The 17,216-nt window shown below is 41.3% G+C and overlaps 1 protein-coding gene across 4 annotated transcripts in view; it reads right to left on the bottom strand.

The window, feature by feature from the left end:
• washc4 (WASH complex subunit 4) overlaps positions 1–17,216 on the bottom strand; it is a 136,116-nt gene that overhangs the window by 100,703 nt on the left and 18,197 nt on the right. For all 4 annotated transcript variants that reach the window (XM_043713266.1, XM_043713265.1, XM_043713264.1 and 1 more), the window contains exons 2-5: positions 13,288–13,427; positions 8,908–8,961; positions 4,666–4,731; positions 4,477–4,522 (exon numbers count right to left, since the gene is read on the bottom strand). In XM_043713266.1, coding sequence (XP_043569201.1) covers positions 4,477–4,522; positions 4,666–4,731; positions 8,908–8,961; positions 13,288–13,427 — 306 coding nt within the window. The remainder of the gene's footprint in view (positions 1–4,476; positions 4,523–4,665; positions 4,732–8,907; positions 8,962–13,287; positions 13,428–17,216) is intronic.

The raw sequence follows: 17,216 nt of genomic DNA, 5'->3' as shown, positions 1-17,216 counted from the left end.
TGGACACAGCTATTTGAAGGGAAGTCTACATTTGAGATGTGGGAGGCTTTCAAAGATAAGTTAACAGCAGTGCAGGATAGGCATGTCCCGTTGAAGGAAAAGGATCGGAAGGGCAAGATTTGTGAACTGTGGATGACAGGAGAAATTGTACGCATAAGGTCTAGGCAGCTAAGAACAGAACGGGCCCTGGAGGAATATTGGAAGAGTAGGACAATTCTTAAACAAGGAATCAAGCAGGCTAAAAGGGGTCATGAAATAGCTTTGGCAAGCAGAATTAAGGAAAATCCTAAAGCATTTTATTCTTCTATAAGAAGCAAGCGGATAACTAGAGAAAGGATTGGTCCACTAAAAGATAATAAAGGAAGGCTGTGTGCCGAACCTGAGAGAATGAGTGAGAATCTAAGTGATTACTTTGCATCACTGAGAGGAACATAATGAATCTTGAGATTAGAGATAGACGTTTGATTAGTCTGGATCACGTTGCCATAAGTCGGGAAGATGCGTTGGGTATGTTCGAGGTTATTAAGGGTGACAAATCCCCAGGACTGGATGGGATCTATCCCAGGTTGCTGAGGGAGGCAAGAGAGCAAATAGCTGGACCCCTGACAGATATCTTTGCGGCATCCTTAAATACAGGTGAGGTGCCAGAGGACTGGAAAGTCCCCCTGTACAAGAAGGGTAGTAGGGATATTCCGGGTAACTACAGACCAGTGAGCCTGATGTCGGTGGTGGAGAGGGTATGGAGAGATAGAATCTATTTATATTTAGAAAGAATGAGCTCATCAGTGATAGGCAACATGGTTTTGTGCGGGGGAGATCGTGCCTTACCAACTTGATAGAGTTCTTAATGGAAGTGACCAAGTTGTTAGATGAAGGAAGGGCTGTTGATGTCATATACATGGACTTTAGTAAGGCGTTTGATAAGGTTCCCCATTGTAGACTAATGGAGAAGGTGAAGTCACATGGTGTGCAGGGTGTTCTAGCTAGGTGGATAAAGAACTGGTTGAGCAACAGGAGACAGAGAGTAATAGTTGAAGGGAGTTTCTCGAAATGGAGAAAGGTGACCAGTGGTGTTCTACAGGGGTCAGTGTTGGGGCCACTGTTGTTTGTAATATACATAAATGATCTGGAAGAGGGCACAGTTAGTACGATCAGCAAGTTTGCAGATGACACAAAGATTGGGTGGAGTGGCAGAAAGCATAAGGGACTGTCAGAGAATACAGGAGGATATTCCGTGGGCGGCACGGTGTCACAGTGGTTAGCACTGCTGCCTCACAGCACCTGAGACCCGGGTTCAATTCCCGCCTCAGGCGACTGACTGTGTGGAGTTTGCACGTTCTCACCGTGTCTGCGTGGGTTTCCTCCGGGTGCTCTGGTTTCCTCCCACAGTCCAAAGATGTGCAGGGTCAGGTGAATTGGCCATGCTAAATTGCCCGTAGTGTTAGGTAAGGGATAAATGTAGGGGTATGGGTGGGTTTCGCTTCGGTGCGTCGGTGTGGACTTGTTGGGCCGAAGGGCCTGTTTCCACACTGTAATGTAATCTAATCTAATATAGATAGACTGGAGAGTTGGCCGGAAAAGTGCCAAACGGATTTCAATCCAAACAAATGTGAGGTGATGCATTTAGGCAAGTCGAATTTGAGAGCGAATTATACAATGAATGGAAGAGACTTGGGAAAAGTTGATGGGCAGAGAGATCTGGGAGTGCAGGTCCATTGTACCCAGAAGGTTGCTGCACAGGTGGATAGAGTGGTCACGAAGGCATACAGTATGCCTGCCTTCATTGGACAGGGTATTTCAGTATAAAAGCTGGCAAGTCATGTTAAAATTGTACAAGACATTGGTTCGGCTGTATTTAGAATATTATGTACAGTTCTGGTCGCCACATTATCAAAAGGATGTGGATGCATTGGACAGGGTGCAGAGAAGGTTTAGAAGGATGTTGCCTGCTATGGAAGGTGCTGGCTATGAAGAGAGGTTGAGTAGGTTAGGTTTATTTTCACTAGAAAAAGGAGATTGAGGGGGGACCTGATTGAGGTTTACAAAATCATGAAGGGTATAGACAGGATGGATAGAGACAACCTTTTTCCCAGGGTGAAGGATTCAATAACAAGATGTCCTGCTTTCAAGGTGAGAGGTGGAAAGTTTAAGGGGGATACACGCGGCAAGTACTTCACACAGAGGGTGGTGGGCATTTGGAATGCGTTGCCAGTAGAGGTAGTAGAGGCAGACATGGAAGATTCATTTAAGATGCGTTTGGACAGACGCATGTGGAGGTGGGGAGCAGAGGGATACAAATACTTAGGAATTGACCGACAGGTTTAGACAGTACATTTGGATTGGCTCAGGCTTGGAGGGCCGAAGGGCATGTTCCTGGGCTATAAATTTTCTTTGTTCTATTTTCTTTGTATAACACACTGCGTAACACAGACCATTTACTATTTTCAGAAACATGCTTCAACACCAGAGGGAACCTCGCTTGTTTTCTTTCTACATGGATTCTACATTTTCTGAACTGCGAACAGGAAAAAAAGGGTCACCCAACCTCATCACAATTAGCTTTCTACTTATCTTTTGCTACTTCACTGTTCATCCCTATGGCAACCTCAGGTAATCTAGGCATTTCTTGGACCAACACAATGCTATTATCAGAAAAATAATTAACCCTCTTTCAGAATATTTCCCAGTCCACTTCCATCTTGAAGAGTCATCACACATAAGACAGGTTTATTCCAAAACACATGGATCCTCACACCATCCCTTCCCCCCAGAATTCATCACCTCAAACCTCCATGTTAAACTCCATCTGCCACTTATCCACACAGTCTGCAAGTCTGTTGAAATGAAATGCCATCATCCTCAATGGAGGCATATCTTAAAGTTTGATAACATTGTCAAGTTTTGAAGTTTTAGTCTGTATTCCGACATCCAAGTCAAAGGAGAATGCAATGGTTGTAGCATCTGGCAATACCACAGCCTTGTGTGGACTAGTTTGTAAAATAGTTTTCGGTACTTAAGCAAATCATTTTTCTCCAGGCTGACTGTTACCCTTCTATTCCATGAATCTCAATTTTTTAAACCAGTCTTGTACGGCACTTTGTCAAACACTTTCTTAAAATCCATCACAGACAACATCTATTGCATTTCCTTTGTCAACCTGTTACTTAGCAACAATATCAGTCAAGCACAATCTTTCTTTCACAAATGATGTTGACTCTCCTTAATTAACCCAAAATTCACGGAGTGTTACTTTCTTTTCTTGATTTTTTCTGAAACTTTACCCACTGATGCTGAGTTGACTGTTCAGTAGTCATTAAGACTGTCTTTACATTCTTTCTTGAATAAAGGTTTCATCCAATCCTGTGGAATTTTCTCTGTATCAGAGGAATGTTGGAAGATTATGGGTAAATCCTCCTGCTACCTCCATCTTCACTAGTAGCAGCCTTCAGACCATCAAATCAACAGAATTGTATAGTCATGTTCATCAAACATCTTCCCTTTATTTAATCATATTCTCTATTTCCCTGGATATACCAGGAGTCCTGGATTTGGTTCCCCAACCTTTAAGTCTTGTTGGAACGTAGCCAGCTTAAAAAAAAGACATCTCCTGAAACAACAACCTTTATAAAGTGTTCCCCATTTGGCCAATCCCATTCCCCAATGGAATATCCAACAATACCTCCTTCCTAATTGGAATGAGAACATACTGGTTAAGCAAGTCATCCTGAACAAATGTGAGAATGGTCTCTCCATCTTTACCCTTTTACTCTTGCAATATCAAAATAGATATTTGAGTAAAATACCCTCAAGATTTGAGTACCCCAGTAGTATAATTATATGTTTTTCAATTCTCTACTCAGTGTAAATAAATTCTGTCCTCGGCCCATCAAGGGCATCCTCTCTATCCAACATTATGATGACTCTAATCTGTACTGCTATCCCACCTCTCATTTCTCCCTCCCATCTTTTCTAAACACTTGACTTTTTTGATTATTAAGGACCCAGCAGTCACCACCATTAAGCCAAGCTTCCATTACTATGATTACCTTATATTTCTACACTCTTATTTGTGCTGGTAGCTCAACTTACATTCATTTTGTGTTTACACATGCATACTAAACTGGTCCATGCTTTCCTTGTATTCACTTAGTCCATTATCTACCCTTTGTCTCCATAGATCTCCTTCTTCACTTCTACTTGAAAATGTTGGTTCCCACCCCTCTGCAAATTTAGCTTAAACTCTCCCCTGACCACGCAGCTGCAAATCCCCACAAGGAGTATACGACCAAGTATTTTTGAGATACAACCCATCCCTTTTGATGAGTTGCCTCCTGCTGCAAAATTAGTCTCGACTGATCCTATATGGATCAGTCATGCACTACAACTTTTGGCTCACTCCCTTCTTCCTGTAGAATATTTTACACGCTCCCTATGAAGACGTAAACGTAAACATTTCAAGTAAAGAAAAAAACGAACCTCCTTCTCCGTAGAACAGAAGCCCATTGTAAAATTTAGTTTCAGCCTAAAAAGAAAAAAAAATCATTTAAAGTATCTTTAGCTTAGCTAAATTATATGTTTCTCCTTGAGACACAAAGTAATTTTACAAAACATTTAAACAACGTTGCTTTCCCTAGTACGTGGGAACAAAAAATGTTAAGTTCTTACCTCATATTTCAACTTTTTAACTTCACAACAAAGAGCAGCATACACAGTAATCACTTTATTCAGGACCTATAATAGATATTTTCACTTAATTAGCAAACAGTCAAGCACGATCCACTACCAACATTTAACTCCACATTTTAGACCTTCCAATTTCAAACTTCGATAGCAAACCTTTTAGTGATTCCTACGCTTAAATTCAACAAAAAATGCAATTGTCACTTCAACGTTATTTTGTGTGGAAACTTCCCATCATAATCATACAAATGCAGTGATTACTGACACATTTAGCCAACCAGAGCTACCAATTTAAAATAGAGCAATAAGCTATCACATACTCAGCACCACATCTGAAATCAGATATACAAAGAAACTTGTATATTTTTGACAATTCTATAAACTATAGAAAACTAGCAGAAAGCCACAAAACATGTGATATAATTAGTATATTTATTGGTCATAGAGTATTAGAGATGGACAGCATGAAACAGACTCTTCAGTCCAACTCGCCCATGCTGACCAGATATCCCAACCCAATCTAGTCCCACCTGCCAGCACCCGGCCCATATCCCTTCAAACCCTTCCTACTCATATACCCATCCAAATATCTTTTAAATGTTGCAATTGAACTAGCTCCCCACTTCCTCTGGCAGCTCATTCCATACACGTACCACCCTCTGCGTGAAAACATTGCCCCTTAGGTCTCTTTTATATCTTTCCCCTCTCACCCTAAACCTATGCCTTCTAGTTCTGGACTCCCCCACCCAGGGAAAATACTTTGTCTATTTATCCTATCCATGTCCCTCATGATTTTATAGACCTTGATAAGGTCATCCCTCAGCCTCCGACATTCCATGGAAAACAGCCCCAGCCTATTCAGCCCCTGTAGCTCAAATCCTCCAACACTGGGCACCATCCTTGTAAATCTTTTCTGAATCCTTTCAAGTTTCACAACATCCTTCCGAAAAGAAGGAGGTCAGAATTGCTTGCAATATTCCAACAGTGGCCTAACCAATGTCCTGTACTTAATACTCTGACCAATAATGGAAAGCATACCAAACACCTTCTTCACTATCCTACCTATCTGCGACTCCACTTTCAAGGAGCTATGAACCTGCACTCCAAGGTCTCTTTGTTCAGCAACACTCCTGAGGACCGTATCATTAAGTGTATATCCTAAGTCCCTCCTCCCTGCCTTTTATCTTAACCTGCTGGACACACTTTCCTCATTCCTGAAGAAGGGCTTATGCCCGAAACATCGATTCTCCTGTTCCTTGGATGCTGCCTGACCTGCTGCGCTTTTCCAGCAACACATTTTCAGCATTAAGTGTATATATCCTGCTAAGATTTGCTTTCCAAAATGCAACACCTCATATTTATCTAAATTAAAATCCATCTGCCACTTCTCAGCCCATTGGCCCATCTGGTTAAGATTCCATTGTAATCCGAGGTAACCTTCTTCACTGTCCACTACACCTCCAATTTGTGTCATCTGCAAATTTACTAACTATACCTCTTATGCTCACATCCAAATCATTTATATAAATGATGAAAAGTAGTGGACCCAGCACCGATCCTTGTGGCACTCCACTGGTCATAGGTCTCCAGTCTGAAAAACAACCCTCCACCACCACCACCAGAGGTCTTCTACCTCTGAGCCAGTTCTGTATCCAAATGGCTAGTTCTCCCTGTATTCCACAAGATCTAATCTCGCTAACCAGTTTCCCATGGGGAACCTTGTCAAATGCCTTACTGAAATCCATATAGATCACATCTACTGCTCTGCCCTCATCAATCCTCTTTGTTACTTTTTGTGGTGAAAGGGTTAAAATTGTGTCCCAATACATGTGTGAATCTAACCGAAAATGGAAGGTGTCGCTTAGTCCCGTGTGAATCTTATTATACACCTTCCCGTGTGAATCTTCTTATCTGTATGTAACCAGAATGGAATTTGTTTTTTAGTCTTGCTCTGCTGTTCACATGAATGTTTATATCTGGAAAAGAGTATATCAGCTGGAAAAGTCTCCAGTTCGGTAGAGTCTGCTCCGGGGTTGCGTTTAACCGCCGAGCGTGGGTTGTTGGCAACCGCTCTACGAGAACTGACGGCTCCCAGTTCCGGTAACACGTAGAGTGAGTATAAACCAGACCCGTTGTAAGTACGAGACCTGGTTGTGGCGACGCTGCGGGGAATAAAACACTTATATTCTAGCAGACTCGCCTCTTGGCTGTTTGTTCTGTGTCAGACTACTTTCCTACGAGCCTGGTCCTTGACCCTGAGAATTTTTTAAAACACTTGGCAACATCCTTGCAAATCTTTTCTGACCCCTTTCAAGTTTCACAACATCTTTCCGATAAGAAGGAGACCAGAATTGCACATAATATTCCAAAAGTGGCCTAACCAATGTTTTGTACAGCCGCAACATAACCTCCCAACTTCAATACTCAATACTCAATTCACTATCATATCTACCTATGACACTACTTTCAAGGGCCTATGAACCTGCAGTCCAAGGTCTGCAAAACTCCCTCGGACCTTACCTCTTATGCTCACATCCAAATCATTTATACAAATGATGAAAAGTGGTAGACTCGGCACTGATCCTTGTGGAACTCCACTGGTCACATGCCTCCAGTCTGAGAAACAACCTTCCACCTTCTACCTTTGAGCCAGTTCTGTATCCAAATGGCTAGTTCTCCCTGTATCTAACCGAAAATGGAAGGTGTCGCTTAGTCTCGTGTGAATCTTGTTATACACCTTCCCGTGTGAATCTTCTTATCTGTTTGTAACCAGAATGGAATGTGTTTTTTAGCCTTGCTCTGCTGTTCACATGAATGTTTATATCTGGAAAAGGGTATATCAGCTGGAGAAGTCTCCAGTTCGGTAGAGTCTGCTCCGGGGTTGCGTTTAACCGCCGAGCGTGGGTTGTTGGCAACCGCTCTACGAGAACTGACGGCTCCCAGTTCCGGTAACACGTAGAGTGAGTATAAACCAGACCCGTTGTAAGTACGAGACCTGGTTGTGGCGACGCTGCGGGGAATAAAACACTTATATTCTAGCAGACTCGCCTCTTGGCTGTTTGTTCTGTGTCAGACTACTTTCCTGCGAGCCTGGTCCTTGACCTTGAGAATTTTTTAAAACACTTTTTCCAAAAACTCAATCAAGTTTGTGAGACATTATTTCCCACGCACAAAGCCATGTTGACTATTCCTAATCAGTCTTTGCATTTCCAAATACATGAACATCCTGTCCCTCAGGATTCCCTCCAACAACATGCTCACCACTGACGTCAGGCTCACTGGTCTATAGTTCCCTGACTTGTCCTTACCACTTTTCTTAAAGAGTGGCACTATGTTAGCCAACCTCCAGTCTTCCGGCACCTCACCTGTGACTATCCATGATACAAATATCTTAGTCAGAGGTCCAGTAATCACTTCCTTAGCTTCCCACAGAGTTCTAGGGTACACCTGATCAGGTCCTGGGGATTTATCCACTTTTGTGTTTCAAGACATCCAGCACTTCTTCCTCTGTAATTTGGACATTTTTCAAGATGTCACCATCTATTTCTCTACATTCAATATTTTCCATGTCCTTTTCCACAGTGAATAAGAATGTTTTTAAAATCCCTAATTCACCCTGGAAATATCTCTTTATACTGCCCCCATCAGAGCTTACCTTTCTTTGCCCAATCCTCTATCCTTGCTACAATGCAGTTATGCTCATCCCTTCCACCAACCACACGTTCCATCCCTGGCTGTTGACCCTTCCAGCGCTACCTTTGTCTCCTTCCCATGTTGTCACCCACATATCACCCACGGCATATCCTCTGAATTACAATGGGCCATCCCCCCCCTCACTATAAACCCAGTTATCGAAATAAGCCAGAAGCCAACGAGCAGATCAAGAAGAGGCAAATGTTGTGGGCTGCAGTCCTGTGAATGAGGCCGAAATGACATTGTCATTTTACTCAGCTAACATAAAAGGCTCCTTTTAATCTATTATTTTATGCTTTAAATGACACCGAGGTTCACATTTTCATTTTTCCTCTTACAGTATCAATCCAATAACAGATGCTGCAAAATGGTCGGAAACCAGTATGAGAATGGCAAACTCCACACACTAAAACCAACCACCAATGAAAACCATTTAAAAAATGTATTAATATTTTAAATTCATTGGAATTTATTGATAACAAACATAACTGATAATCATGTTTAAAATGTAATTGTGTGAAATTTACTACTTACTTTATTTTCGGTTTTAATGAGTTCCAGTAATGAAGATTGCTCATATGGCAAAAGCTAAAACAAAAATTATAAGTGTTAATCACAATTCTACACCGCCCTCACACAAATATTTTAACTGTGCTGTAATATTCAACAACATTCAAACTTCAACAACATTAATATTGTCCCTCCTCTTTATCACTTTCTCCTTCCCAGTCAAGGCAGCAACTCCCTCGGTGGCAGGCAGTTACATGGTGCTGGTCATCTGTTGCTTCCTCTACCAGTTTCAGTTATTTACCTTACATTCAAAACACGACCATGAAGACAACAATGAGCCTGATCCCCTCATCAATACCTACACATAGAGGAACCTCAATTACCCGGCATTCGATTAACTGAATTTCGGATTATCTGGACAAGATCACAAGGTCCCGATGTTTGACTAAACTGTTATCCGGCATTTGATTATCCAAACAAAAGACTCTGTCAGATAATTGAGGTTCCTCTATATAGGCCTACAGAGAATGGCATTCATGAAGCAATAAAGCAATGGTGAAATGTACCTCCACTATAAAGTACAATTTGACCGTCTTAGTAGTTATCTCAGATCAATTAACAGTCAGCCAGCCACAAGTTGAATCAGCCAAGTCAGTCAAGGTGTAAATTATAAATAGAAGATTGAGTAAACATGAAAGGCTGACTTTTCTTTAGCTCATTAGTCAATCAATTCAGTTTTAATGACAATCCACCAGTTTCATGGTCACTTTTACCAAAGTTAGCTTTTAACTTTCTTAAAAATTATTAAATTATCAAGTTCTCTGTATTGAAGCCAACATAGAACACCATCATTTGCAACAAAGAACAGTCCTGGACAAATACATGTCTCTCCCCATAGGAGCCTACAACTAATAGACAGCTGGCAGCTAGTGTTTTACATGGAACTGCACAGGATAATGGCACAGAAACAGGCCATTCAGCTTAACAAGTCTATGCTGGTGTTTATGCTTCACTTAAGCCTTTTTCCATCTTTTCTCTAAATCTATCATTGTAACCATCTATTCCCTTCTTGCTCAAATGCTTGTTTGAATTCTCTTTAAGTGCATCTGTGTTACTCACTTGCTATAATCTTGAGTTCCACATTCTCACCACTATCTGAGTGAAAAAGTTTGTTCCAAATTCCTGATTGGATTTCGTAGGGACTCTTTTATATTGACGGAGTCTAGTCGTCCTCTAACCCACACGAGGACAAATTCTCTATGTATCTTCTCCATCAAAGCCTTTCATCATTATAAAAACTCTATTCGGTCACCCAACACTTTAATCTTCAGGAGAAAAAGCCAGTCTGTCAATCACTTCCTGATATCCTTGTAAATCTTCTCTGCACAATCTCGAGTGCCTCATTTCCATTTTATAATAAGATGGCCAGATCGGTTTGTAATAGTACGTGTTAAATGACATTCTGGTTTTCTTTACCAGTTGATCAAGTTGTAATATTATTACTCATTAGCTGTGTAAGGCTTTGAGTTTTTGGGAGATTAAAATTAAATTTGAAATTAAATATTTCAAATCAACTTCTGATTAACACTCTGTGTGTGCGACTCCATCATGTCTCAATTTTGAGCATCTCATGTTGCACAATCTAGTTCAAAGACTGACCCCAGCATCAGTGTTCAGTATCCCAGATCAGAAAGCTGCCCTGTCTGTTTCATATTCAATTTTTTCTCAAGCTGATGGTGATACCATAAGGCAGAATAACATTCAACCAGCTTAGAAATATTGTACATATGACCTCAGTGCTGCCACAGTTTGTCGTAGACTGCACTTATTCAGAATGAAAGCTTCAACATCATGTTCAGCTCTTGCAAAATATTGGTTGAAATCCATCTAAAAGTGGACATCTCCACAGGTTTTTGACACTTCTCTCATGTTAGACTCATTGAGACAGTAGGTGACCAAAACAGTTTGAGAGGGTTGCTTAGTTTCAAACCTTACTTGAACAAGCTATAATGTTTGTAATTCTCTAGTCTTCTGGCACTTTCCTCGAATCCAGGGAAAACAAAGATTGTGGCCAATGCACCAGAAATTTCTACCCTGACTTCCTTCAAAATCCTTGGATGCATCTCATCTGATCCCGGATCCTTGTCAGCTTTAAGTGCCAAGAATCGAAGACTTCTCCCCTTATTAAGCTTGAATGTTTCTAGTGACAGTTTCCTTCTCTGTCACCATGACTTGGGCAGAATCTTCGTCCTTTGTAAAGCCAGTCACCAAGTGTTCATTCAACCAAACCTCTACTTGTAAATCCTTTTTTTTGGTCTCTGCTCGGCCCTATTCCTCCTTTAACCATTCCTCCTTTATCTGACACCTCCACCTGACACTGCTTTTGGTGGTAAAAAGCTTCTAGCACTATCACTCAAGGGATCATCAGAGCATACAAGATTCTCAACAATGTCAAGGAGGAGCTCAAAGCAACTACACTTATGCCAAATCTTTCTAAATAACGAGGACTGCAGATGCTGGAAAGTCAGAGTCAATAAAATGTGGAGCCGGAAAAAGCACAGCAGGTCAAGCAATGAGGAAGGTTATCAGAAATTGTAGCAGGAGCTTGATCCGCTAGGGAAGTCAGCCTGGAAATAGCAAATGGAGCTTAATATAGATAAGTGTGAAGTCTTGCATTTGGGAAAGTCAAATCAAGGTGGGAGTTTCATGGTGAACGGTAGGGCCTTAAAGAGTGTACTGGACCAGGGGGATTTCAGAGTTCAGGTTCATAGTTCTCTGAAAGTGGAGTCACAGTTGGACAGGGCAGTAAGGCGGCTTTTGCCACACTGGAATTCATCAGCCAGGGAATTGAGTATAGAAGTTAGAAACTATGTTGCAGTTATACAGGAGGTTGATGAGGCCGGACTTGGAGTATTGTGTTCAGTTTTGGTCACCTTGCAGTAGGAACTATGTTATTCAACTGGAAAGAGCACCAAAGAAATTTACAAGGAAGTTGCCTAGCCTCAAGAGACTGAGTTATAGGGAGAGGTTAGACAAGCTAGGACTTTTTTCTTTGGAGTGTAGGAGACTGAGGGGGGCTGTTATTGAGATTATTAGAGACATGAATATAGTGAATGCACTCGGTCTTTTTCCCAGGGTTGGGGAATCGAGGACTAGAGGGCATCAGTTTAAGTTTATTGGAGAAAGAATAAAAAGGAACCTATAGGGCAGCATTTTACACAAAGGGTGGTATGCATATGGAATGAGCTGCTAGCAGAAGTGGTTGAGATGGGTACATTAACAACATTTAAAAGGTATTTGGATAAACACATGGATAGGAAAGGATTAGAAGGACATGGGCCAAGTGCAGGGAAATGGGGTTAACGTGGATGGATATTTTGGTCGGCATGGACCAGTTTGGGCCAAAAGGCTTATGTCCATGCTGTAGAACTCTATGATTCTCAGCAACATTAGAACAGAAGGAAAGTTGACGTTTCAGGCAGGACTTTCCTGGTGTTCTGATGCTGCTTGACCTGCTATGCTTTTTCCAGCCTCACACTTTATCAACTCTAAATCTTGCAGAACATTGTTAAGGCTCCAATTAGAATACTGTGGGCAAATCTGGACAAATGTAAGAAAGATGTTGAAGTTTTTGAGAAGGAACCAAGCAGTTTTACAATATTCATATCAGAAATGCGGGTCTTGTAACGAGACTGAGAAGCTGAGGCTGTTCTTAGAATAGAGATGAAGGGGACTGTGAATTCAGTAGCCTGCAAACCAGTATTAATTATGCACATTATTGCTGATTGGGATGAATCATCTTCAGAAAATGTATGTTAAGTTTTAACATTTTAGCATCTTAACATTTCATTTTTCCATGTAACAAGCATCTGTGAAAATGCTGAAAAGTTGGTTAACTGAAAATAGTTAATTAACAACAGCCAGGATTTTGCATTGCTTACAATATAAGGGAGAGGCTAATGGTGTATACCGTTATCACAAAGTAAACTGAAACCAATTGTTGGTACCCATACAGTTAGATGGAGAAATACAGAACTTAGGTAAAAACAATGACTGCAGATGCTGGAAACCAGATTCTGGATCAGTGGTGCTGCACCACTGATCCAAAATACAGAACTTAGTTCATCCTTCTTTTACTTTCAAATATATCTTTTTGTCTCAAGCTCTGCTGTGATTTCTCTATACCATTAACATAAAAAAAACTTCCTGATTTACATCATGGTTCAATGATGATTCTTTAATCAACTAGCTTAAACACCTCATTCACATTTGCAGCAAATCCTAATACAGGACCTGTTCACATCCTAAGTCAAAACTCAAAAGCCCAGAAAAACTCAAAAGCCCAGAAAAACTCAACTCTTCAGTCAAAATTCCAGGTCATTTAGATTAAAATTTCTGAGATACCTTAAGAGCTATAGGATCCAGAGTGAAATCCCAGACATCCCCAACTGAGTCATCCAGTGCATCTTCAATTCCTTTCAACTGATTGGTGTATTCTTCAAGAAATCTTCCATAATTCTTCAGCTGCACTTCAGCATGGATTCCTAAGCAGAAAATCAGAGGTTTTGAAAAGTACACTATAACCTGCTAGTATATATATAAAACTTGCTATCTACATCTTGATATTTTAGCTTTAAAAAAATTTGGCTATGACTCATTAACCGTTTCCAAGTCTGACCAAAACTAACACACTCAAAAGCAGTAATCTTTCACTATCTTTATTCCTCAGAGATATTTTAGCTTTAGCATTTACAAACTCTCAGACTACAAATTTCTCAGTTGAGATTGGACAGGTAACCTTTCATCATCACCTTATCAACATTTATTGAAAACGAGCGAGATTCACTCACCAATTTTAGGTTACCTTTGGGTGAATCTTTGGCATTTACTTAACACCATTCCTCGAAGGCAGAGGTAAGAATATCAGGTGAAATTCTGCATTTTGGAGAGGATCAAGTGTGACATCATCATTCAAATAATGATGCAAGGACATTACTAGTAATGAGAAGCTGGTCACTTTCGTATTGGAGATGGGTAAAATTGAGAAACAATGAGAGGAAAACAAAATGGGCACTTGGAGAGATGTAAATTAATTTAGAAGAGCCCACTTGGATTTTAAAAGGCAGATTGTAGTTGACTAGTAGGGCTTCTTTCCCTGAAGTAACAAGACGTGATGAAGGGAAAACAAAAAAACGTTGTCAAATTAATTTGGAAGAAAGTGTTTAACATCATACCATGTTAAAAAGGCTCTGGATAATAAAATTGTGGCTCATGAAATGAGGGTCAGTGTTAGGATGGATAATAAACAGGGGAGCTGAGGTTAATGACCCAAGGGTCAGTACTACAGCCACTTTTTTTCTGATATATAGGGATAATATAGAATTAATGCCACAGTTATAAAGCTCACGCAGGAACAGAGGGACTTGGCAATTCATTTGCATAGATCCTTGAAATTGACAGTAGAGACAGTAAATAGCAAAGTAGACAACAATTTGGGCTTTGGGAAATAGACAGATTGAGTACAAAAGCAGGGAAGTTACAGTAATTTTTTATAAATCTCTGGGCTGTATGATAGTGTGGAAATGTGAAGTCCCAAAAAGTGCAGAGAAACAAGACATGCAAGACTTTGATATATGGGATTAGTGGAAAGAAATGTCAAACTGTTGTAAAAGCTCAGATCAGTAGTTTGGCTAATTGCAAGCTTGGAGAAACATCTATGTTTGCCAATCTCCATAAAACAATAGCAAAGATAAAGAACTATGCTGTGTTAACAATGTTAGTTAAAGTATCTCCTATGCAATAAATAAATGGCAGTGTGCAAGAGGTAGAAACTTAATGAAGCAGTCATAAATATGTAGATTAGATTAGATTAGATTACTTACAGTGTGGAAACAGGCCCTTCGGCCCAACAAGTCCACACCGCCCCGTCGAAGCGCAACCCACCCATACCCCTACATTTACCCCTTACCTAACACTACGGGCAATTTAGCATGGCCAATTCACCTGACCTGCACATCTTTGGACTGTGGGAGGAAACCGGAGCACCCGGAGGAAACCCATGCAGACACGGGGAGAATGTGCAAACTCCACACAGTCAGTCGCCTGAGGCGGGAATTGAACCTCAGTCGCCTGAGGCGGGAATTGAACCCGGGTCTCTGGTGCTGTGAGGCAGCAGTGCTAACCACTGTGCCACCGTGCCACCCACCGTACAGCACAGAAACAGACCCTTCAGTCCAACTCGTCTATGTTGAACAGATATTCCAAGTTAATCTTGTCCCATTTGCCAGCACTTAGTCCACATCGCTCTAAACCCTTCCTATTCATATACCCATCCAGATGCCTTTCAATATTGTATTTGCATTTGCTTACTCCGGCAGCTCATTCCACACATGTACCATCCTCTGCGTGATAAAGTTGCCCCTTAGGTTCCTTTTAAATTTTTCCCCTCTCACCCTAAGCATATGCCCTCTAGCTCTTGACTCACCCAACTCAGGGAAAAGACCTTGTCTATTTACCCTATCCATGTGCCTCATGATTTTATAAACCTCTATAAGGTCACTCCTCAACCTGACACGACAGGGAAATAGCCCCAGCCTATTCAGCCTCTATAGCTCAAACCCTCCATCCCTGGCAACATCCTTGTAAATCTTTTCTGAACCATTTCAAGTTACACAACATCCTTCCAAAATCAGGGAGACCAAAATTGCACACAATATTCCAAAGTGGCCTAACCAATGCCCTGTAAACGAACTCCCAGCTCCTATACTCAATGCCCTGACCAAGCATATTAATGCCTCTTTACTATCCGATCTACCTGAGATTCCATTTGCAAGGAACTATGAACCTGCACTTCAAGGTCTCTTTGTTCAGCAATACACCCCAGGATCTTACCATTAAATGTATAAGCCAGGCCCTGATTTGCCTTTCCAAAATGCAGCACCTCACAGTTATCTAAATTAAACTCCATCTGGCACTCCTGGGCCATTGGCCCATCTGATCAAGATCCCGTTGTACTCAGAGGTAACCTTCTTCACTGACCTTCAATCTTGGTGTCATCTGCAAGCTTACTAACTATACCTATGTTCACATCCAAACTTTTTATATAAATGATGAAAAGCAGTGGACCCAGCACCGATCTGGTGACAGGCCTCCAGTCTGAAAAGCAACCCTTCACCACCACCACCCACTACCTTCTACCTTTGAGCCAGTTCTGTATCCAAATGACTTGTACTCCTTGTATTCCACGTATTCTTACCTTGCTAACCAAACCACTCTGAGGAACCTTGTCGATTGCCTTCCTGATGTCAATATAGATCACGTACACCGCTCTTTCCTCATCAATCCTCGGTGTTACTTCTTCAACAAACTTCAATCAAGTTAGTGAGACCTGATTTCCCACACACAAAGCCATGTTGACTATCCCTATTCAGTCCTTGCCTATCGAAATACATGCAAATCCTGTCCCTCAGGATTCCCCCAACAACATGCTCACCACTGATGTCAGGTTTGTAAGTTTATAGTTCCCCGGCTTTTCCTTACCACCTTTCTGAAATAGTGGCACCACGTCAGCCAACTTCCAATCTTCTGGCACCTCACCTGTGACTATGGATGATACAAATATCTCAACAAGAAGCCAAGCAATCCATTCTCTAGCATTCCACAGAGTTCTAGGATAGACTTGATCAGGTCTGGGGATTTATCCACCTTCATGCATTTTAAGACATCCAGCACCACCTCCCCGTAACATGGGCATTTTTTAAGATGTCACCATCTATTTCCCCACATTCTGTACTTTCCACGTCCTTCTCCACAGTAAACTTGGATGCAACATACTCGTTTAGTATCTCCCCCATCTCCTGCAGTTCTACACAGAGGCTGCCTTGCTGATCTTTAAGGGGCCCTATTCTCTTCCCAGTTACCCTTTTGTCCTAATGTATTAGTAGAGGTCAATAACAATATATGGTGACAACTGACTTGCTAAATACCATTTTGTGTTACTTATACTTCTACCAAATAAACTTACTACTGCTTCTACCAAATTTTTTTATTTCAAAAATATACTTTATTCATATATATTTAATCTATACAATTGGACATGTCATCATTCTGTAAACATTCCATTTCTTTACGTATCGAAACAGGGTAATCATTCATATTCATAGGTTAGTGCGATTACATTGAGCTCAGACGCCAGCGGAGCCCAAATGACTGCGTGGGCCCCCTGTTCTTCTTTAGACAGGCAGATGTTAGACGGTGGTCTTTCCCCACCGCGCCTTGGCAGCAGCTGCCCCAAGCTTCAGCGCGTCCCTCAACACATAGTCCTGGACCTTGGA

Source organism: Chiloscyllium plagiosum, chromosome 23 (genome assembly GCF_004010195.1).
Source record: "Chiloscyllium plagiosum isolate BGI_BamShark_2017 chromosome 23, ASM401019v2, whole genome shotgun sequence".
In the NCBI taxonomy this organism is placed as follows: Eukaryota; Metazoa; Chordata; class Chondrichthyes; order Orectolobiformes; family Hemiscylliidae; genus Chiloscyllium; species Chiloscyllium plagiosum.
Note: the sequence above shows the minus strand (reverse complement) of the source record. Positions and strands in the feature narration are given on the sequence as shown.